General features: G+C 42.5%; 1 protein-coding gene across 1 annotated transcript in view; it reads left to right on the top strand.

The window, feature by feature from the left end:
* Nucleotides 1-23,904, top strand: part of LOC149444940 (VPS35 endosomal protein-sorting factor-like) — a gene marked incomplete at its 5' end in the record, with an annotated part of 803,117 nt that overhangs the window by 130,803 nt on the left and 648,410 nt on the right. Inside the window, one exon of the mRNA XM_089654375.1 lies at nt 7,863-7,909. Coding sequence (XP_089510501.1) covers nt 7,863-7,909 — 47 coding nt within the window. The remainder of the gene's footprint in view (nt 1-7,862; nt 7,910-23,904) is intronic.

Genomic DNA, 23,904 nt, shown 5'->3' with positions numbered 1-23,904 from the left:
GAATCAACTCCACCAGATAATCCCCCGCAGCTATCACCTTTTGTATTACCTCCCCCTTCCTTTAGATTGTAAGCTCCACGAGCAGGGCCCTCACATTCCTTCTGTACTGAAATGTATTGTAATTGTACTGTCTCCCTTATATTGTAATGCGCTGCACAAACTGTTGGCGCTATACAGTATATATCCTGTATAATAATAATATGCCTCTCAGCAGATCGCTTAGGGTGTCTACTTTCCGAAAAGGGGTAATCTGGGGGTGTTTGTACTATCCTGGTATTTAAGCACCTCTAGAAATATGATGGGCAGTCAGAAAGTAAAAGCTGTGTAAATTCCATTACCTATACCATAGTTTGCAGATGCTATAACTTTCACCCCAAGCAATCAATATACACTTATTGGTGTTTAACAAAAAACATGTAGCAGAATACATGTTGGCCTTAATTTTACTATTTTACTATATATTTTTTTAAAGCCGAAAGTAAAAAAAAAAAAAATTTTTTTTTTTCAAAATTTTTTTTTTTGTTGTTTTATAGCGTGAAAAATAAAAAGTGCACAGGTGATAAAATTCCACCAAAAGAAAGCTCTATTTGTGTGAAAAAAGGACGTACATTTCATTTGGGTACAGCATTGCATGACTGCGCAGATATCAATTGAAATAGTGTAGCGCCGAATAGCGAAAAGAGGCCTGGTCATTAAGGAGGGTAAGTGGTTAAAACATACAATATAGATAGTACGTGATCTCCATCTAGTGGCCTGAAAAATATTGGCTGTACAGTATTTTCATAATTTACAAAGCCACTCACAATATCCAGTTGTCCTTTGGTGTAGATGCACAGGCAGCCCTAGTATCAAAGACATTTCAGTGACCCATGAGAATTCCTGAGATAAAGCAGTTGCCGATTCTCTTTTTAGAAAAACCAATAAAAAAGAATCGAAAAAACTAAGAAGAAACAATAGAAGCAAACCTCAAATAAATGCAAGTGAACCAAATCACTTCAACATGTTGGTATTTTCCGGGAACCGCCAGCAACTGCGCTTGTCAACTAATCGCAGTGCTGGACTAGCAGGAACCCCTCTTATGGCACAATCAAAGCATAAAGATACATAAAGTTGCATCAACCCGCCACATTGTCCCATTCAGAGGTGACTTTCCTGGGAGAAGATTTAGCAGTCATCAGCTCCCCTTCTGCAGGTACAATCCCCCATTTCTTTGCAAGCTGAAATTCTCCTCCTTCCGAGTTAAGTCAGTAAACAGTTATCCTTTGTAATCAGCAATTTAATGGGGAAGCCCCATTGGTATTTTATTTTGTTATCATTGAGTACTTTCAGAAAGGAAAGTAATTTTTTATGCGCAAGAATGGTATACTGGGAGAGATCAGCAAACGGGGATATCCCACTATATGATGCCAGTAATGGATTATCTGTTCTCCCAAAGACCATCAAGTTCTCCTTTACAATGGTAGAAGTGAATTCTAGCAATAACATTCCTAGGGACATGGTCATGAAGAAAGGAAGGTTGTGGCAGTCTATGCACCCACTATCCACTATTACATCCCTCTCTGACAGATTCGGCAGCAGGGTAATTATCTGTTGAATGTATCGTCTAAGGTCTGCGGCAGGAACGGTTTCGCTCACTCCCCTAAATGTAATATTGTTCCTGCGTGAGCGGTCCTCCAGATCCGCCATTTTTAGTTTCAACGCTTCCAATTCCTCTTCCGCATTATTGTGTACATCTACTAATTCATTGTGAGCAGTCACAAACTCACCCATCTTAGATTCCACAAGTTTGACCTTCCGCCCCCCCAGATTCTCAATTTCTGCATTCACTTGTGACACAAAACTCATATCCTTGTGCAAAGAACCTTTAAGAGTAACACGCATATCCTTCATGACAGATGCGGTCAGAGGCAGAGTTTCAGCAGGATAATCTTCCAGATGTTCAATAAACTCTCTAGTAGTATTATGAGAAAAGGAATCGTTGGAATGCTCACCAAGTAGCTGGGGATATGGGGAGCAGCGCTGTTTTGCCTTTTTGAGGGCTGCTGGTAGGTGTAGTGCATGCAGACTGTGCTGGACTAGCAGGCTGAGAATGGGACCGAGGGCTCTCCTCTGCTACATGTGGCTGCAATGAAGGAGAGATGTTAGAGCCGACGCCATCTTGGGAGGAGGGGCCACCCACTGGAGTGAAGAACTCCATTAATTTGCGTGGCCCCTCTTTGATCTTTCATTTTCCCATGAGTACCTGTAAGGTCCCCACACTCTAGGGCAGCTGCCAGGTGTGAGAGGGTTAATCTCCTCTGTCCCTTGTTGCTGTGAGCTGCTGAGAATTCTGGCAGTTCCCAGAGCTCTCTGACTATGCTGCCATCCCCGTCAGCAGCCGGTCACACCCCCCAGGGGTTTTCTTTAATATACATTATATGTATGCAAAATATATGGATGGAAAACTTGCCCTTATTGTAATTACAAAGTACGCATGTATACTGTATTTAGAGAAATTATGTTTGCTCTGTAATTTGTATAGTCTTTTCTCTTTCCTGTAAGGTACATAAAACAATGATTGGAGTGGTGAATAATGAAATAGCTGTTTCTAAAAAGTATACTTACCCTAGTAGCTCCACAGTTGAAACTTGCAGTGTTAAAATAAAGGTACCGAGAAAGGTACTGAAAAGATCTGAAATGTTCTGTGAAGAGTTCCTTTTAGTAGAAGAGGAATCTAATGGTAAGACATGATTCAGATTGAAGTCCCTTCCAGTAAGTGTTCCTTGTGTGGTGTTGGAGATTAATCTGAAGAGAGGAGTTAGGTGTGTACAGGTTGACCAAGGTGTAAACTGAATGGTTACGTTCACAAACCAAAATAAGAAATCTGCAATGGAGATCTGCTATTTCTTGAATGAGCTTGAAGTTCAGAGTTCCTAACCATTGTAAGGACACTACATTTTTTCCGTGGGCCATTTGCCATAGGAAGATGAGTAAAATGCTGGAAATAAAACAAGAACATTTTGAGGATGCAAATGAGTCTCTTGAATGAAAAGGATATCTTTTTTTGGGGAGCGCACTCTCAATAAGGATGCAAATTTGAAAAGACTAATGATCCCTTTATCATTGATTTCAGAGACATGACAGGTCGGGTATGCTTGAAAAAGTCAAAGAATAACATCCCTGTGGAGAGTAGAACCACTTGAAAACAAAGGTGGATAGTGTAGAGGAAATCCTCAGCTTATTCTAAAGAAAAGGGTGTGGTATACAACATAAACTTTGGCACAAGGGTGGATAAGATCCTTTGAGCAAATACATAGTGAGAGTAGATCGATGAGCTCCGGTGCTGGAAAAGTCTGTAGATGAAGCGAATAGTGAAAACAGAGATGAAAAACGAACATAAAAATCAAAGTTAAGAACATCCCACTGAAATGCATGAACAATGGGCAGCTAAACTGCTACTTGAACCAGGGGAGGATAACAAATGAACCAACTGTAGAATACAATTGGGTAAAGGCTTGAACCCCTTGGCTCACATAGGCTGAGCAAAGCTTGTTGAGTATGAAGAATCTCTCAAACTAGAAAAAAGTGAATGTCAGGTGGGAGTAGACCAGTCAGGTTCCAAATGTGTGGGTTGCGGTGAAGACCGCACATGTTATGTGCATCTGATGGTAAAAGGCTTCATTCTTTAAATAGTTGGAGGCCTTTGTCCAAGCTGAAGATGGGAAAAAGTCTGTTTCAGGTCACCAAAGGAGTCGGGAATTCCCACTTATACTGAATTTGATTGTGGCGAAAGAGCTTGGTTAGGGGATTCAATTTCTTCCAAAGCAGGGCAGTGTGCTGCAATCTATCAGTATAGAGCACAATATTTGCTAACATATCAGGAGATGAAATAAGGCCTTCTTGAGGTTTTGCAGGATGGTGGGCAGATCAGAGGCTGTAACTGACTTAGGGATGCAGCAGAATTTAATGTTATTCCCCCATGAGCGGTCTTCAATATCAGCCAGCTTAGCTCACTGATGCTGTATTTTGGCTTCATGGCCAGTGTATGCGTCAACTAGATCATTTATTCCACATAGAGGTCTCCCATTTTATCCACAATATGGTGGATTTTCTCAGCATGCACTTTGTAGAAATGAGATTCGAAAGTATAGCAGACATATCATCATGCAATAGGTGTGAGAGATATTGGGCATGCTTTTCATAGTACTTTTATTGATGGGTTGATCTGCAGCTAGGAATCTCTCAGTAGAGGCGAGTGAAGGCATGTATTGTGAGGGAGCAGCAGTGTCCATCTGAGCATTGTGCTCATGTCTTCTACCGTTCTCTGCATAGATTTGGCTGGGCTACAAGTAGCAGGTGTGGAAGTGGAGAAAACTCACCCACTAGAGTAGTACAGCAGCACTTAATGGCTGTGGGGAGAAGCCAGTGTGGATGCTGCCTGAGCAGGTTCCGGTGCCATCTTAGGAAGCTGCCTCACTGCTGTCCGTGAGCTGCTGAGGCAGCTTCGCTGACTTGCGGCAGTTGGATATGTTTCCTGTACACTGGGGAGAGGTAATGCAGGTGACGGTTGCAGATGTATGGTCTTTATCAAGTCGCGGAGACAGCGATGCTGACATAGCTCTGGGTTATGCAGCCATCATGAGCTCCAGCCGGACACGCCCCCCCCCTTTTTTTTATTTTTATTGTTATTTTTTGTTATTTCATGGATTGTGATATCTCTATAAGGAGTAGTTTTTTGTTCACCTGCGAGTTGGACAGATCCAGAGGAACAACAGTTTTGTTCAAATTGGGCTGTGTGTTGTTCAGAGAGAATGACCTTAAGAAGGCTTAGTGGGGAGAAGTCAGTCAAGGAGCATGTCAGTTCCTGCTAACGCCAAATTCTTGGTAAAATGTGGTGCATTTAAGTTTTTGCTTTGAGGTGTAATAGGTTAAACTACTTTCATGCTCAAGGAAGGGACTTAGGGCTATCTAGGATGGGGTGATGGAGAAACTCCAGTGCAGTAGATATTGTCTTGGAAATTCGCTTTCAACGAATTTCTCCTTACCGTGAGTGTCTGCAGTTGGATGCGCAGCAATCCCCCATAAAGCTGTGTGAACTTCGCTTACCGCGACTGCAGCTAAACTGCAGCTAAACTCCACGAAACCTGCGCCTCCAACTGGTTTAGCTCTGTTGAGATGTGGAGAAAATGGAGCTCCCGTTACCCAGGAATGATCACACGACACTCTCAGGTTGCAGTTGGAATTCACTCTGAGCCTGGCTCCAACCCCAGCCTCCTGTTTTATTACAAGCACACACACGCCCCCCCACATGAGTCAGGTCAATCCCCTTTCACAGAACAATGTATGGGGAGTGTCTATACACAGAATGTACATCCTGATTGGAGCGTAGCCTTTCCTCTTATTTATACTGGAAACCAGTTCTCCCCTCCCCCTTTCCCATCATTTACATGCTATCAGCTCCTAGTAGTATGTCCATTCCCTGTACAAGCATCCCTTAGATTAAACAGTGTCAGTCTGTATCTAAATGGGTCCGATATGATCTTTATTAAAACACATCCATCCAGATACAGTTCAGGTCGGTAGTGGTTTGTAAGATATACATGAGCCTACACGCGGAGTTCACACTGCCCGGCGCCTGGCTATACGAAGTCCATGTGGTACTTTGCTGCTGATATGTGGATACAGGCATCGAATGCTGTGGTGGTATACATGCTGGTCTATAAGCGCAGATCTGCCATCTCATCCATTACCGAGCTGAGTACTGTAATATATACATTGTAAATGCGCATGGCCTAATTGCAGCCTTCAGAGCTTTAATTAAACCACACGTGAGACATATGAATAACACTAATATATGACACATTTAAAGTTCAACCTGTAATACAAAATTTCCATGACAATATTTGGTTACAAAAATGCCAAGTTGGCGCAATAGATAGGTGCTTGCGCAATTAAAAGCTTAAGACTCACTGTGGTATGGGAGAAAAGATTTGCTTTTGGGAGACCCACTGTTTCATGGGCATTTGCACAAGTCAAGGACTCCTGCTAAATGTGAAGCTGTTAAGTATTATCTAATGTCTGAAATCGACATTCCCTCAAATATTGTTTGTCTATGAAAAATGGCATGTTTATGGGCTGGCTTTCAGTGGCAAGCAAAGTGATTGAAAATAAATTGAACATATTTGAAGCATGACAATAGCATGAATTGGAATTATTTGGAGTGAATAGAAGATGGGGGTGTTTAGGATATTGTTTGATAATGTTACATCTACCCATCCAAGAGAGACTGTGTCATCAGCTTATTAGTTCTTGAAATTAGACGTGGGGTAGTTTGTTTAGTAACAGAATACCTAGGTATCAGATGTGGGATGTTGCTCACCTAAAGGAGAAAGAAAATTCTTCTGAATTTTGGCAATTCTATGAAAATTTGAGAGGTCTCCATAATTATTAAGCTGTGCCATTTGATTAGGGATGGTGACGTCTGGGCTGCTGAGAAAAAAAACAGGTTTTGTGCACATGCCAAGACTTTATGTGGGCAGGTGCTTATGTGGATCCCTGTGAGTTCGCTTGTGTGGCTATTCATAAAGGTTCAGGGAGAGGGGGCACTCTTGATACATCCCAATTGATTTGAAATAAGACTCAGTTTACCCTTATTTGGGCTGAGGGACTCAGTTGAAGGCTTTCTCCATGACAGTAGAGAACTGAAATGTATTTGTCCTCAAAAACTGGAGACCTTAGAGATAGAGAAGTCTGGTCCCAGTCAGATGCCCCCTTGTAAATTTTTGACTGCATATCTGAATTCTGCATCTTATTGCATGATTCCATAAAGGAGTGACCTCCTTCCAGACTGTCCTCCCCCTCTTTCTCCCCCCCTTATTGTTTTTTGACTCCCTGTACATTTTTTACTGCATATCTAAATTTCTGACTTCGGCATCCTATTGCATGATTCCACAAAGGAGTCACCTCCTTCCAGACTGTTCTCCCCCTCTTTCTCTTCCTCCCCATCCCCCTTACCTCCCTTATTGTTACAAAATGTATTTTATTTTGTTTTGCCCCCATGAGTCTCATTTTATTGAATGTTATTTCTGCAAAGACTGGTCATGTTCTTTCTTCTTCCTAGCCTCTGCAGATTGCTACACTTGTCTAACACCCAAGGGTAGTGAAGACTGCTGGGCTGTTTAGATACTGTGTTTTTGTCTTTTCAATATGGTAGATGTTGATACTCCAAGGCTTATGCAATGTTTGTAAAAAATTATCTTCTTGTGCATGTTAGGGCAACTGAACTCATTTGCTATAGTTATAGAGCCTTAACTTTTCTAGGGTAGTGTGGACTCAACAGTAGGTTTTTTGCACTATGATTGTTTCCTTGGACCGGTATGTGCAAGCTTTTATTTGTACATAGTGTTAAGAGTTCTATAGAGAATCACATGCATTTGCAGTCCAGATTGCACTGAACAGTATAAAACACTAGTCTGATATTCTCTTCCTATTCCTTACTGTTCCTAGATATTATAACTCACATCACTGCATTCACACAGGGAGAGAAACACGACTTAGTTAAATTTTAGCTCCAATTTCCTGGGATTCAGTATGCAGTGAAGGTGGCCTCTGCAGTAGCTTTATCATTCACATGAAATTGGTTCCATGGATGTTGTGTGCACCAGATAGGACACAGCAGCTGTGACTGACACCCCCGAAACCAAGGAGGAGGCCAAAAACAGACAGTGGGTGGGTCTTGTGGGACATATCTACAGACATGAAGTATGCTTGTCGCAGTGCTCTTAAATGAAAATTCCTAGGCATGCATTAGGGAAGGGGAATAATTCACCTGTTATGGTTATATAATTTCTACATGCTAAATCTTTATTTCTTTTGCATAATAGGCTCTGCTGACTGAAATGATGGAGAGGTGTAGGATGCTGGGAAACAAGTAAGTGTTTCAAAGCAATTATTATAACTAATTTCAATTATACGTGTACCTGAAAATATAGTAACTTTGTGACAATAGTCTCAATTCACAAATCTTTAACCACTTCCAGTCCGAACACTTTTACCCCCTTCCTGACCAGGGCAATTTTCAGCTTTCAGCGCTATCACACTTTGGATGACAATTGCGCGGTCATGCAACGCTGTACCCATATGAATTTTTTGCCATTTTTTTTGAGACAGATGAAACTTTATTTTGGTGGTATTTATTCACCGCTGGGATTTTTATTTTTTTTTGCTATGTAAATGAAAATGTCCAAAAATTTTGAAAGTGTTTTTCTTATAAAATTTTGCAAATAAATAATATTTCATCATAAATCTTGGCCAACATTTATTCCGTTATCTTTTTAGTAAAAAAAAATAAGCAAAATTAGTTTACCAAAAATTATAATTTTTAAACATTTTTTTTTACATTTTTAATTTTTTTTATATTTTATTTTTTTACATACTGTCACCCTAGCAGTACAGTGTCACCATGGTGACACTGTTCTACTTTTGGGGGGTGATGAAGATTTTTTTTTTTTTTTACAATGATTGCTTTTACACCCATATAGGATGTAAAAGCAATCATTTCTCTTTCTCTCTGTCTGCATTCTTGCAGCCATTGAGAACTACTGAGAGAGCTGTGATTGGTCACAGCTTGTCACATGGTACAAGGCTGTTGTGAATAGCCTTGTTCCATGTGACCTCTGTGATCATTCACAGATATCACACGTAGTAAGCAATGATGTCAGAGGTGACATCTTGCGTACTACTTTGCATGTGATCACTGATTGACCAATCAGTGATCACATGATCAAGACCTCGTACAGAGGTCCCGTCCGACGATCGGTGTTTCACTGTGTCCGGAGGACACAGCAGGCACCGGATCGCGGTTCTGCGCGCTCCTGGGGAGCGTGCACAGGCAGGGTGCGGGGAGGCCGTTTATAAACGGCCACCCGACCCTGCAGTGCCACCATCCAGCTGTTTATATACAACGGCCGGTCGGGAAGTGTTTATTACACCAGTAAGGATCTGTATTTTAGTCATGTGACTGTAATTTTTAAGTTGTATTATATATTAAACTCAAAAAAGCTGAAAGTAATACTTTTTGAAAGTGAATATCTCAATTTGAGACGGGGGGAGGTAGCTTTGGGATTTGAAGAATTTGTATCTCAATAGTATTTTTCTATATAAGTAAAATAATGGTTTATTGTTGTATAGCATTTATTGGAAAGAACTATCAATAAAGGAGTATGCAGCTTAAAGTGGTATTAAACTTTTTTTTATTTTACCTACAGGTAAGCTTATAATAAAGCTTGCCTGTGGTTAAAATGAATATCTCCCAAATGTGCACCGTTTAGGAGATTTTCTGTCTTTCTTAAAGCCAACGCATGCATGCGCTCTGAAGGAACGGCATACTCGTGCCGTTCCTTCAGAGCTGTGTTCCATGGCCCAAGACCATGCACAGGAGTGATGTCATTGCGGCCTTGTCAGGCGGCTGGAAATTGTGAACCTAGAAGAAGGACCAGATGGAAGCCTCTGCGGTGGTGACATCGTGCTGCTGGAGGGCTTCGTTTTAAGGGAAGTCCTTCATAATGTGCTAGTATGCGATGCATATGAGCAAATTATGACATTGCCTTGCAGGGGACTTTTTTTTTTATTTTTTCTTTTTCTATCTTGCTTGCGGTTTACTACCACTTTAATAGAAGCATATTCCAGTAGTTTTTCCTACCTGCTTCTGTGTAATTTAACTAAGGTTGGAGTCCAGATAGGGAACCCCCCCCCACAAACAATACCCACTCTGTTATTGCCCCTGTAATAAAAAAGAAAAAAAAACCCACTAATCTAAAAGGTTAGATACCCGCCTGAATCCATGGGCATGTGTTGCACTAGTTCCCAAGTCTTGACGTCAGAGTGGGAGAGCCTTTCTTTGGTTTCATGGTGATAGGTCCATTTAACCAGGGAGATGGGAGCACCCCATCCGTAAACTGCTAATGTTACCTAACAAAATTTGCTAGAATTGTACTAATCTCAGAAATGCATTCCATTTACTTTAACACAGGTCCTCTGTAATCCACTGTAGCAAGAATTTCACACAGCTCCTCACTTGTGTTTTTGCCAAATCTGTGTTGTGCAACTTCTTTCTACCTTTTTTTACCAGTAAGATTCAAACGTTTAAGGAAAAATTAAAAGGGAATGTGAAGTATTTTTAATGCTTAATGTAGATTATATCGAAAACCCTGTTTCTGTGCATAGTTGGCAACTATTCGCGTACCAGCAGAAGCTTGCTCAATCTGAAACTGGCAACATTGGGGTTATTACAGACCATCTAAAATGCAACAGTTTAGGTAAATAAACACATTCTTAGGATGTGAGGAGGTCGTGCTTGGCTCCCTCAGCTTTGGTCCAATACTCATGCTTTCAATCTTATAATCCATTGTGTCTTACAATCGCCCCCTTGCCTTTGATGTTAGCACTCCTCCTTGGTAAGAGGTCAGATAGCATAGATGGTGGCTTGCTGGGTTCCAGTTCTGTTTCAATTAAAATGTACCCATGGGGGGGCGCATGCGCGGAGGCTGAAGATGGCGGTCACACATTGTCCCTGCTCCACTTCACCGCTCTCCCAGCTCCTCCGGAGCTAACATCAACTACTTAAAGCAAAGGAGAACAGGTACCAGACTCAGTACCACTTGCGGATTCCCATGGGCAAAATCGGGCATCAGAAGTACCCTCCATCGCCTGCCAAGCACCTGCAACCTACACGTATGGATAATTATGTGTCATGAGCCGCATCCCCGGCCTGGAATGATCACACAATCCCAGCAGCAGAACCCGAGGACCCGGCAGGTAGCGAGGCGGAGGTAACTCATACTGCTCAATCTCCCCCTTCTCCTATCCCCTACCTCACAGCAGACATTCTGGATGATAAGTTACATGATCTTCTGCAGAGTTTATTCCATACTATCTCTGTGGCAGTGGGGAAAATAGCTCAGGAGCTCAGAGGGGAGATGGCATTGCTGGAAGAATGTACAGATCACCTAGAAACCAAATTTTGATGATCTGGTGCAGTATGTACATGTACTGGAGGAAGACAATCATACTTTGAAGCAACAGATGTCCCAGCTACAGTCCCTTCTGGAGGATCTGGAGAATAGGGAGCGGAGATAAAATCTCTGTATACGAGGTGTTCCTGAATCAATAGGAGACGCGGATCTACAAGATTATTTGTACAGTCTGTTCACCGCATTGGCCCCGGCGGTTCTGGAAATAGATTGGCGAATGGATAGAGCCCACCGCTCTCTTGCCCCGAAACCTCCATTGGGCGCAAGACCAAGAGATGTCATTGTCTGTTTTCACTACTATGATAGTAAGGAATCCCTGCTGAATTTTACGTGCAACACTGCCTAGGTTGATTTTAGAGGGGAAAAAAATTCAGGTCTATAGTGATTTGTCCTCAATCACACTAAGAGACGTACACTTCGTCTGCTTACTCTCCACCTTCAGAAGCATCGCATTGTATACAGATGGGGCTTCCCGTTAAGGTTAACCGTAACCAAAGCTGGCACTCTGCACACAATCAGAGATCTTCAAGAAGGAGAGGCGTTTCTGCATAACCTGGGCCTACCCCCTCCCGGATGAAGCCTTAGCACTACCCCTACCCAAGCCAAGAGCAGTCTACAATCCTAACAAAATGTGGACCCCGGCAAGATCCAGAAACAGGATGCGCCTCCTGATTCCTCAACGGTCTCCTGCTTCCTGGTTTTCTTCTGTTAGCTGATGACATCACGCAAAGTGCAGATATTGCCATTTAAGACTTAATGTCTATAGACATACTTTGCCCGACAATTTTGATATTCTCTTTAGGATACCTCCGACACCCTATCGGGAGCTTCTAAAATGATGTCTTGTTATTTTCTGTTTAATTTGGAAGAGAGAAGTGAAGTTACCGCCTGTTTTTCACCCTTCCTATGTCATCCCCATACATCTACAGCTATTGCTGTAGATGCCTGAGCGGCCTTGGCTGCTCAGGCCTCCTCCATATTTTGGTATCTTACTATATGTGCAATTTTTTTCCTTTTTTGGATTTGTTCTGTGATTCCTCACTGTTCTCATGATCATTGACACTTCATGAGGTGAGATCTTGCATGGTGCACCAGACCTAGGGAGACTGACAGTTGTTTTGTGTTTCTTCCATTTGCGAATGATTGCACCAACTGTTGTCACCTTCTCACCAAGCTGCTTGGCGATAGTTTGTAGCCCAGTCCAGCCTTGTGTAGGTCTACAATCTTGCGTGCAGGGATGTAGCTCGCAATCTAAAGCTATCAATATAGGTGTCCAGTTTGGGGTTGCGTCCTTGTGTAGGTGTGAAGCAGCTGTTTTTCTTTTGTGTAGCATTCCATTGTCCTAGGATTCCTTTCATTACTGTGGATTCCGGATTAGATTCCAGGTTACTGATAGTAGGAGGTATAGATGTTGGGTTGCTTTGATGTTTAGGTTGTATCCAAAAGGTCTGCTCTTGCTGTAGCTTCTGAATTTTTTTTTGTTTCCCATTCATGGCAAGTTTTTGTCTTTGTAAAGTTTCCAATTCATTCTTGATTTGGTTAATGTTGGTAGGGTCCAATGATGTTCGGGTTTCAAACAAAGACTGCTTTTGTATCCTTATAGTTATCCTTTTTCCGTAAAGTTTGTGGATGAGGTTATTCCTTAATCTCCCACTGGTGCGTCTGCAGAGTCCTTCCGCATAAGGAGAGTTGATTGTATTTACGCAAGGATTTTTAATCCGGAAGCCTTGTGGTATGAGATTCCTCTTTTTGCATCTTGAGAGAAAATATCACTGTTGATCTGTGTTTCCTTTGTGATTAGGTTGGTTAACTGCTTCTTTATGCGGCTATATGCAGTATCTTCCATTTTGCTTGAGGTGATTGTAGCTGTATTGTGCATTTGCGACAGAAACAATTGAGTACTTTCCGTGATACTTTTTTTATTTGCACTAACATACAATTTAGAGGACAAGCTTTCGGGGAGTGTCCCCTTCTTCAGGTCAAAGCAGTACTGATCACAATGTTTTAGCAGAATGTTGAAAGAGATGTAGGGGATGGGGAAAAAAAAATAGAGAACAGAGATAAGGCACAGCAAAAGCAAAGTCTGGGGGGGGGGGGGGGGGGGAGGAGCCAACACTCACAGAGGCAGTCATGCTTGAGGTTGAGGTGATAGTCATAAAACTGTTGGATAATGAGTGAGGAATCCCATGTCCAAATTCAGGCCATTACCTCTTGTGTCAAATAGAATTATCATTCTTAGTTCAAAAGTTTTTCTTTCCTGAATAGATTTGATATTTCCTTTAAGAACTAAACAATTGAGTACTGTCCGTGATACTTTTTTTATTTGCACTAACATACAATTTTGAGGAAAAGCTTTCGGGGAGTGTCCCTTCTTCAAGGTCCAAGCAGTACTATACAAATCACAAAATTTTAGCAGAATTGTTAGAAGAGATGAGAAAAAAAAGGGGCTACAGATAAGGCACAGCAAAAGCAAAGTCTGGGGGGGGGGGGGGAGCCAACACTCACAGAGACAGTCATGCTTGAGGTTGAGCTGATAGTCATAAAACTGTTGGATAATGAGTGAGGAATCCCATGTCCAAATTCAGGCCATTATCTCGTGTCAAATAGAATTATCATTCTTAGTTCAAAAGTTTTTCTTTCCTGAATGGATTTGAAATTTCCTTTAAGAATTAAAATATTGAGGTCTCCCATTTTGTGGTCTGGTTGTGCAAAATGTTGTCCCACCATATAAACCTTATAAGATGCTGGTTAGTAAATTGAAAACACATTCGACTACTCGCGCTCCTGATTTCTTGTTTCAAACAGATGGCACCTCCACGTATTGCTCCCAATGGATAGCCCAAGTGTTTGGAGACTTTTATCGTAAGCTTTATAGCTGCTTATCACCAGACGTACATCATATTTTCCACAGAGATTCTTTCAACGCTTTTTTTTCAGCCTTTCACCTCCCTAAATGTAAAAGGGAAGATAAACGGACACATTACTAATGGAGGAGCTATGTGCAGTTGTTAAGGAACTACTGTCTCACAAAGTGCCTGGCCCATATGGTTTTCCTACACATACTACAAGCAATTTATCGTGGATCTAGGCCCTACCCTTTTGGAATTTTTTTCCTCTCTGATGAACAGAGCAGAACCTCATTCGCAATTCCAACATTCTCATATCAGTCATTACCAAACCAGGCAAAAACCTTACGACCCCAGCTAAATATAGGCCCATAGCATTACTAAACACAGATTATACATTTTTTTACGAAACTCTTAGCTAACCGCTTAGCTCCTTTGCTTCCCAAAATCATACACAATGATCAGTTGAGATTTATCTTGGCGAGACAGGCAGGAGACAACACTAGGCATACGATCAATTTAATTGATATACTCAATGGCTCACGAACACCGGCTCTATTGTTAAGTTTAGACGCTCAGAAGGCATTTGATAGGTTGGGATGGCCCTATATGTTTGAAATACTGAGACATGTAGGAATACAAGGGCCTTTTTTTAAAGCAACTCTGGCACTATATTCATGACCAACCGCACAGGTTAAGCTTCCCAATGCTACATCTGACACTTTTCCCATGCTTAATGGAGCTAGACAGAGATGTCCTCTGTCTCTGCTCTTATTTGTGTTGTGTCTTGAACCATTGGCAGTGGAGATTAGAGCACACCCTGACATAGCGCGAGTGACTGTGAGGGGGAAGGAATATAACTCTCACTTTTTGCAAATGATGTTCTATTGACCATTACTAAACCACACTTGTCATTACCTGCATTGCATACAGTTTTACAAGCTTTTAGTGATATATCTGGCTATAAAATAAACACTTCAAAGACAGAAGTTATACCCCATAATATCCCATCCCAAGACCTTTCACTGCTGTAACAAAATTACTCATACCACTGGTGCTTGTCTATTATATACTTTGGCACTCATATAACCCCAGCTTATGCTCAGTTGTTTGAGGCTAACTATCCCCCACTGTTTTGGGAAATCTATGCTCTCTAAATCAGTGGGACGCCTATAAGATATCTTTCCTGGATAGAGTAAATGTGTTAAAGATGTCAATTCTACCAGATCTACTTTACCTTTTTGAAACTCTCCCAGTGGCAATACTGTAGGCTTAACTGCAAACTTTACAATGAGCGCTCCTTAAATTTATTTAGCATGCCAGAAAGCCTTGAATAGCAAGAACGGTTCTTCTGATTTCTAAAAACAACCGAGGCTTAGGGGTACCGGATATCACCAAATATTATTTTGCCACTCACTTGAGACAAACGCTGTAATGGTTCACCCAAAAACCCCAGAACAGATGGATGGAGATTGAATTTGGATATTTTTATCCAAACATGTTCATTGCTATGCCATCTTCATTACGCATTACCCCTATCCCCCCCCCCCCATGCTTGAATCTATGAATTCACCCTCAAAATATGGTCAACCTGTGTGAAATCTTAGCCGTTATTGTCCATATGCTCCCCATTGTTGAATGTTTTGTATAATCCCAGCTCCCAGATAGTCTCTTACCCACAGATAAGCTCTTGGGCAATTAGTGGGATATTCCAGCTCCGTTATCTGATCAATCCTGTTTCACGCAGGATTCAGTCATTTGAAGAGTTTAGTGCATGGAAATCCACATCACCCTCATCAGCCAAATATGCTTATTTGCAGTTCCGTCATTATTTCCATCTTATCACCTCTTTATATAAGCTACTTTTCAATAGTGGTCGTCTTATTGATAACCCCCACCGTTATATGAAGAGATGGGAAAAAGACCTTCAATGCCCAATCTCTCTGAAATGTTGGCAGATTATTTGTTACTAAAACATCTCATTGTGTATAAAGAATATTTATATAAAATATTGATGCATTGGTAAGACACCTGTAATGCTACATGCACATTTTTTGATCGCATGTAGCATTACAGGTGTGCCTTCTCCACCCATGCACCTAAAGCACTCCCCAAAGACACCCCCCCGTTTTGCATGTGCACTTCTGAACGCTCGATCGGTTTGCAATAAGCTCACCGCCATCCACGACCTCTTTGTTTCCCGCTCCCTCAACCTCCTAGCGATCACGGAAACCTGGATCCAAGCCACTGACTCCACCTCCCCTGCAGCACTCTCCTATGGAGGTCTGTTCTGGACCCACTCACACAGATCCAACGGTCGGAAAGGTGGTGGGGTTGGTCTGCTCCTGTCACCACTGAGCACCTTCTGAGTGCTCACTAACCCCCCCCCCCCCCCATCCTTCTCCTCCTTTGAGGCCGACTGCATCTGACTTTTCTGTCCAACCCTCCTGTGGATTACTGTGATCTACCGTCCTCCTGGACCCGTATCCCGCTTCCTTGAAGACTTTTCCGCCTGGCTACCCTTCTTTCTCTCTTCCGAGCTACCCACCATCATCCTTGGAGACTTCAACATCCCTGTCAACATCAATAACCCGGCTACATCTCAATTCCTCCACTTAACCTCCTCTTTTGCACTCACTCAGTGCATACAATCCACCACCCACTCCGACGGGAACATCCTGGACCTCCTCTTCTCCCATCTCTGCGCCCCCCACAACCTCACAAACACCCCCTTCCCTCTCTCTGACCACAACCTTATCAGCTTCTCTGTCTCCTCGTCCTCAAACGCCTACCCCCCAAATGTCAAATTAGTAACAGTCGGAAACTCCGCAACCTGAACCCTGCTCCCTTCCACACCGCAGCTGATCAACTTTATGACAGCATCCTTCCCCTGTCCTGCCCCGACCTGGCCACGACTGCCTATAACAACTCGCTGTCACCTGCTCTTGACTCGCTAGCACCTTTAACCACACGAAGCATCAGACCCCGCCCGCTCCAGCCCTCGCAGACTGATCATACCAAAACTCTCAAACGACGCAGTCGTGCGCTGGAGCGACTATGGCGCAAAACCTGATCCCAACTAGCGTTCACCTGCTATAAATCTGCCTTCCACACCTACATCTCCTCCCTCCATGCTGCCAAAAAGGGTACTTTCTGACCCTCATCAATACCCTTGCCTCCAATTCTCGCCGGCTCTTTTCCACTTTCAACTCTCTACTCTCTCCGCTCCCACCTCCAACCAGTACCTCACCGCCCTTGAGATTGCCAATCACTTCAAAAACAAGATTGACGCTTCGCAGGGACATCGCTGCTGCTCAAACCTCCACCCCACCTACCTCCTCTCACACAGCAACCCCCTCAACACCCCTCCCCCTTGGCCTCACCACTGTTCAGACCTCCACCCCATCTAACATCCATCTAACCCCATCGAACATCCCTCACACAGTAGCCCCCTCAACACTCCACTCCTTCGACCTCACCACCACTGAGGAGGTCACTAAGGTCTTCTCTAAAGCCCACCTCACCACCTGCCCCCTTGACCCTGTGCCCTCATAACTCCTACAATCTCCCTCCTCCTCCATCCTACGCTCCCTCACCCACATCTTTAATCTCTCCCTCTCTTCTGGTGCATTCCCCTCCCCTCTGAAGCACGCACACATCACTCGAACCCGAACAACCTTAGACCCATCTCCCTGTTGCCATTTACATCCAAACTCCTTGAGCCTATACTAGTCTATACTCGCCTAAGCTCCCACCTCAACGACCACAACCTCCTCAACCCCCTACAGTCCGGCTTCCGTCCCCTACACTCCACCGAAACCGCCTTACTCAAACTCACAAGCGACCTGCTAACCGCCAAAGCTAATGGCCACTATTCAGTGCTCCTACTCCTCGACCTCTCCGCGACGTTCAACACAGTCAAACACCCCCTCCTCCTCAAGAAACTACACTCCCTTGGCCCCAGAGACTCCGCTCTCTCCTGGCTCTCATCCTACCTATCACAACGCTCCTTCAGCGTTAACTATAACACTGCCACCTCCCCCCCCACCAACCGCTCCGTTTCCGCCACCCCCCTCTAATCCCTCCACTGGCTTCCGATTGCCCAAAGGATCAAATTCAAACTGCTAACACTGACGTACAAAGCTGTCCATAATTCTGCCCCAAACTACATCACCGACCTAATATCCAAATACCACCCAAAACGCACTCTCCGCTCTTCACAAGACCTCCTTCTCTCCCTGATCTTCTCCTCCCGTGCCCGCCTCCAGGACTTCTCCAGGGCATCACCCATCCTCTGGCACTCCCTACCCCAATCCATCAGACTATCACCCACTCTCCTCTCCTTTAGGTGCACCCTAAAAACCCACCTATTCAGAGAAGCCTCCCCTACCCTCTGCTAACTGCCGATCTCCTCCACTCTTCCTACCACTCCATCCCCCACAGCTTTTCCTCCCGTACCACTATCCCCTCCATCCTAGATTGTAAGCTCCAAGGAGCAGGGCCCTCGAACCCCTCGTGTATCGCACTGTATTGTTATTGTACTGTCTCATGTATTGTCTCCCATTGTAATGTACAGCACTAAGCGAACTGTTGACGCTAAATAAATACTGTATAATAACAATAATAATGTTGGAAAAAAAAAAAAGGAAACTCCTGTTAAAGATGGAATAGCTAGCATTAAGATGAAAAAAGAAAAGAACGACAGGGTAGTATACTGTAATTGGGTGGCCATCTTTGTGTAGCCTTGGCCGGCAGCCATTTTGCCTTTGTCCGCCAGGCAACTTCCTCAGTGAAGGCGGGGAATGGTGTGTGGTTACAGAAGCAGATTGTGTAGGTCTAATTTGCAGTACCCTTTTTATTCTACTTTGGAGCAGTGTGAAAAAAGGATAATTTGAGAGGCTGTCCGGTGCAATTTTCTCCTTGAGGGGGATACCACCACTGTTGTTGACGGTTCCTGGATTAGTGCATAAGGCCCCCATGGGATGCTTATCTGTTTGGCGTTGAGTGCCTTGGAAGTGTGTTGGCCCCTAGGGGTCTCAGCGTGGAGGTGAGGATGCAATTTAGCCAGTAGTGGATTTCTTGTCAAGTCTATCACTTTCACGATTACCCATCAAGTTTATTTGAAAATTTAAATATTGGACTTTACAGTGTATTAGTGTATCATGGACTTTACATCATCTTTTGTGTGGCAATATTTATGCCATTATTTATGACGTGTTTGTTTTTGTGCTTATTTTTCATCCATTTGTTTATAAGCAATTTTATGTCGTCCACGTTTAGTCCTGCACTGGTATATATCACTTTTGGGTTTTTTTTATGTATTGATTGTTATAGCAGTTTATCAATATCTTAGATTTAATTATTTATATATTTCTATATTTTGACCACTTCATTCACATTACTTCCTCCCTTTTCATATGTACAGTTCACTTTTTTTTGTTTACAAATGTTTTTATTTTTCAAGAAATAGACTGCAAAATGGCATTACAGCTTCAAAAAGAATATACAACAGAAACAAGGCACAGCTGTAGTATTCATTTCAAAAGGTACAATCATGTAGAGTAAAGAAAGAGAAAAGAAATTAAGTACATGAGCGATATAGGTAGAGAGGTAGACAGCTACCAACAAAGTAACTCAATCAATCAAAACATGAGCGTTCCTTAGTCATATAGTAAATGTCTGAGTTCTCCAAATTTCCCATTTTCTATCAAATAAGTGCATCTTATCCAATAAAGTATAATTAATTCTTTCCATGAGTATCACAGCATCAACTCTAGGCAGAACAGTGGACAATGGTACCATGCGAGATTTCCAGTGTAGTGCAATAGCCCATAGGGTGGATATACAGATGGTATGGATTAGCCTCATAACCTCAGTCTGAACTCCCGAGATATGGGCTCCTTGTAGGCAGGACTGCATAGACAGATGCAGCGTGGCACCCGCCACTGCAGAGGCCACTGCAGAGATTTTGCGCCACACCAATGAGAGGCTTGGGCAGGCCCAAAATATATGCACTAGGGTACCAGCAAGGGCACAGCTCCGGAAACAAAGGTGGGACATCCCTGGATACATAACCTGTAGTCTAGATGGGGTATAATACCATCTGGTTATTACTTTGAGGGCTCACGGACAGAAAGAGATCTAGAGCTCTTACACATATTATCCACCATGGAATCCCAATCCTCATCAGAAAAGGTGATACCACTATCTGCCTTCCATTTCTGTCTATAAAGGGGGGTGAGGAAAAGGAACTAAGCAAAAATTGGCGATACAAATCTAAAAAAAGACCCCTGCCCCTAGGAGTGTCATGGCTAATACATATGAAAAATGAAAGTGTAAGACCAAAATGTGAGTTAAAAAAAAAAAGGTCTATGTACAGTTCACTTTTATCACTATGGCACGTCTTGAGCTGATGACATGTCTGTTTGTGTTGTTTTCACATATGTTAGTGCACTTGTGCGATTTGTGTTTATTTCTGTGGGAATATTTATGCCATTATTTATGACATGTTTTGTTTTTGTGTTGATTTTTCAGCCATCATTTTTTTTATTTTCTGACATTCATGTCATCCATGTTTAGTCTTGTACTGGTATATATCACTCTTGGGCTTTTTATGTATTGATTATTGTTATACCAGTTTATTATTATTCAATATTCCATTATTTATATTTTTTACTACTTTATTCTTCTTTCATATGTATATTTCTTGTATATTATTATGGCACATGTCTTGAGCTGAGGACGTGTTAGTTTGCGTTGCTTTCAGATATGGTAGTGCACTTATGTTATTTGTTCTGTTTACGTTGTGGTTCACATATGTTACGATTTCTGTGGGTTATCCATTTTTCCCATCTTTTGTAGTTTTAGATTCGTTAGCGCAGCACCAACCCCCTCCCTTAACTGGTTGCCGTCCAGCCACTGTATTGAAACGGCCACAGGACGGCACCCCTGCGCAAAATCAGGTTTTAAAGCTTTATTTTGCAAAACCGGTAGGGGTCTCGTGCCCGCCCTACCCGCGTCGCCGATCGTGTCCGCCGGTGTCAATCATCAGGTCCCGGCCAGTCATTACCTGCCGGGTCCCGGCACTTACCAGCAATCACTGACAGGGAACACGGCTGCAGTGTTTACACTGCAGCTCTGCTCCCTGTCAGTTCCTAACACACTGATCCCGACAGCGGAGTTTAGCTCTTGGGATCAGTGTGTTCCTGTGCAGTACACACCCCCCGCCCACTAGTAAAACACTCCCCTCACACAGTTAACCCTTTGAATAAAAATGTTAACCCCTTCTTCCCCAGTGCCATTAGTACAGTGTCAGTGTTTTTTTCTTTTTCCACTGATCACTGTATTGGTGTCACTGGGGATGTCAGTGACCCCAAGTCAGTTCCCCCAGTGTCAAAATGTCCGCCCTAGTCCTGCCATAAGTCGCTGATCACTGTCATAAATCGCTGATAGACGCCATTATTATAAAAAAAAAATCCCAGCACCTCAAGAAATGTTATGAGTCAGAAAGGAAAAGCTGTGTGAATTCCATTATCTGTACCATAGTTTGTAGACGCTATAAATTTCACACAAAGCAATAAATATACACTTACATATAGCAGAATACATTTTGGCCTAAAGTTATGACGAAATGTTAGTTTTTTGGGATATTTTTTATGACCGAAATGAGAAAATATTGTTTTTTCAACCTCAATTACCAATTACCGTCACCCAGGATGAGATAAAAGTTTTGGATAAAGGCCAAAAATTTGCACCAAAGACCAATCTAAATAAATTTGGCACATACATTGACATTAATAAATATATGAGGAAGTTAAATATAAAAAAATACTTTGCATCACTACCGGGCCCAAATAAAAGTGCGAATAAGAATAGCCCTAGTAATATTTTCACACATAGTGGGCTAAAAAATTTCTCAACAGTTAATCCTACGAGTATTTCTAATCATCATACAGAGGTTTTTAAACAAATGGTTATAGATGATTTGGTGGAGATTGAAAGGAAAAATTATAAGGAAGAGAGAGCCTTCCAGTTAGGGTTGTTATCTCTGAAAGAAAAGAAAAATATTGTGATTAGACCTGCAGATAAGGAAGGAGGGGTGGTCGTTCTAGACAGAACCGCATATGGGAAAGAAATGGAACATATGCTGAGTGATAAAGGAACTTACATTAAAATTAAAAATAACCCGATAAGATCTTATAAAAAAATGTTACAGAATTTAGTGAAGGAAGCAGAAAAAGAAGGAATTCTATCAGAAAAAGAAAGTAGATATCTAGTCCCAAATCATTGTAAAATGCCGATCATATATTATTTACTGAAAATTCATAAGGATTTGATTAATCCTCCTGGCAAACCCATCATTAACAGAATTGGATCGTTACATTCTAGAACAGGAGAGAATATCGTTTTTTTTTCTCCAGCCAATAGTAAAGAAAATGCCTTCTTATCTAAAGGATGGAAGTGATGTTATTAATATAGTGAATAATCTACAAATTTCAGAAGATACACTGTTGGTAACAATAGATGTTAATTCACTGTATACTAATATTAGACATAATGATGGCATCAAGGCTATTAAATGGGCTTTGAGAAATTTCTCTTATCTCCATAGAAAACAGAGAAAGTTCATTATACAACTATTAGAATTCAGCATGGACAAAAACTACTTTTGGTATAATGGAGATTTCTTTATACATAAGAAAGGAGTAGCAATGGGCGCAAAATTTGCACCCAGCCTTGCAAATATCTTTCTGGCAAAATGGGAAGAGAAGGAAATTTTTGGGAAGAAAAGGAATTAATTACTATGGAAAAGATATATAGATGATATTTTGGTTATGTGGGAAGGATCATTACAATCGCTAAAGGAGTTCTTCTGGGTATTAGAAAATAATGAATACGGTTTAGGTTTGTCTTTCAATGTTGATTCTACATCTATCAATTTTTTAGATTTAAATATTTTTAAAGAAAATGGGTCTCTGTTCACCAAAACATATTTTAAAGAAACCGATAGAAACGGGAATATACCGATGAGTAGTTGTCATCACCCCATATGGATAAATGGCATACCTAAGAGCCAATTCGTTAGGATTATGCGTAAATCGAGATTAAAAGAATATATAGAACAAACAGAATTGATTAAAGAAAGATTTATCCAAAAGGGATGTGACCCTATTACCGTATTTTTCGCCGTATAAGATGCACTTTTTCTTCCCCAAAACTGGGAGGGAAATGTCAGTGCGTCTTAAAAGGCGAATATGGAGCGGCCGGTCCAGTATTTCCACCGCGGCCGTGTCAGAATACCGGGCCAGCTGCTCAGCTCTGCAGCGGGACCTTACCTGTTCCTCTATCCAACGGCGTGCTGTCTTCCCTGGCTTCTGTAGTGTGGGCACTGGGCATGACAGCCGGGTGCCCAGTGCGCATGCGCGAGAAGCGGTGCGCTTTGTGAATGGTAAGGCGGCACCTGGGACACATGACAGATCCCAGAAGCCGCCGGACCAATCACAAAGCGCAAGTGCTTCTCGCTCATGCGCACTGGGCACCCGGCTGTCATGCCGAGCGCCATTACAGAAGCCAGGAAGACAGCGCGCGGCTGGATCGAGGAACAGGTAAGATCAAACAAAAACTCTGCGGAAGTAAGAGCGGGTACCTGTCAAATTCAGGTACCCGCTCCCCACTTCCCCAAAGGTCAGCAGTCATCTGTGCTGTCCGCAGTCTCTGGTCATCCCTGTGCTGTCCGCAGTCTCTGGTCATCCCTGTGCTGTCCGCAGTCTCTGGTCATCCCTGTGCTGTCCGCAGTCTCTGGTCATCCCTGTGCTGTCCGCAGTCTCTGGTCATCCCTGTGCTGTCCGCAGTCTCTGGTCATCCCTGTGCTGTCCGCAGTCTCTGGTCATCCCTGTGCTGTCCGCAGTCTCTGGTCATCTCCTGTACTGTGTCTGCAATCCATTAGTTCAGAATTTTTTTTCCTGTTTTCTGCCTCTAAAACCTAGGTGCGTCTTATGGTCAGGTGCGTCTTATACGGCGAAAAATACGGTATGCTGGAACAAATTAGG

The sequence above is a fragment of the Staurois parvus genome, unplaced genomic scaffold (assembly GCF_062004578.1).
Source record: "Staurois parvus isolate SC_StPar_1 unplaced genomic scaffold, SC_StPar_1.0 ptg000760l, whole genome shotgun sequence".
Lineage (NCBI taxonomy): Eukaryota > Metazoa > Chordata > Amphibia > Anura > Ranidae > Staurois > Staurois parvus.
The sequence above is the reverse complement of the archived record's forward strand: the minus strand, read 5'-3'. Positions and strand labels throughout refer to the sequence as shown.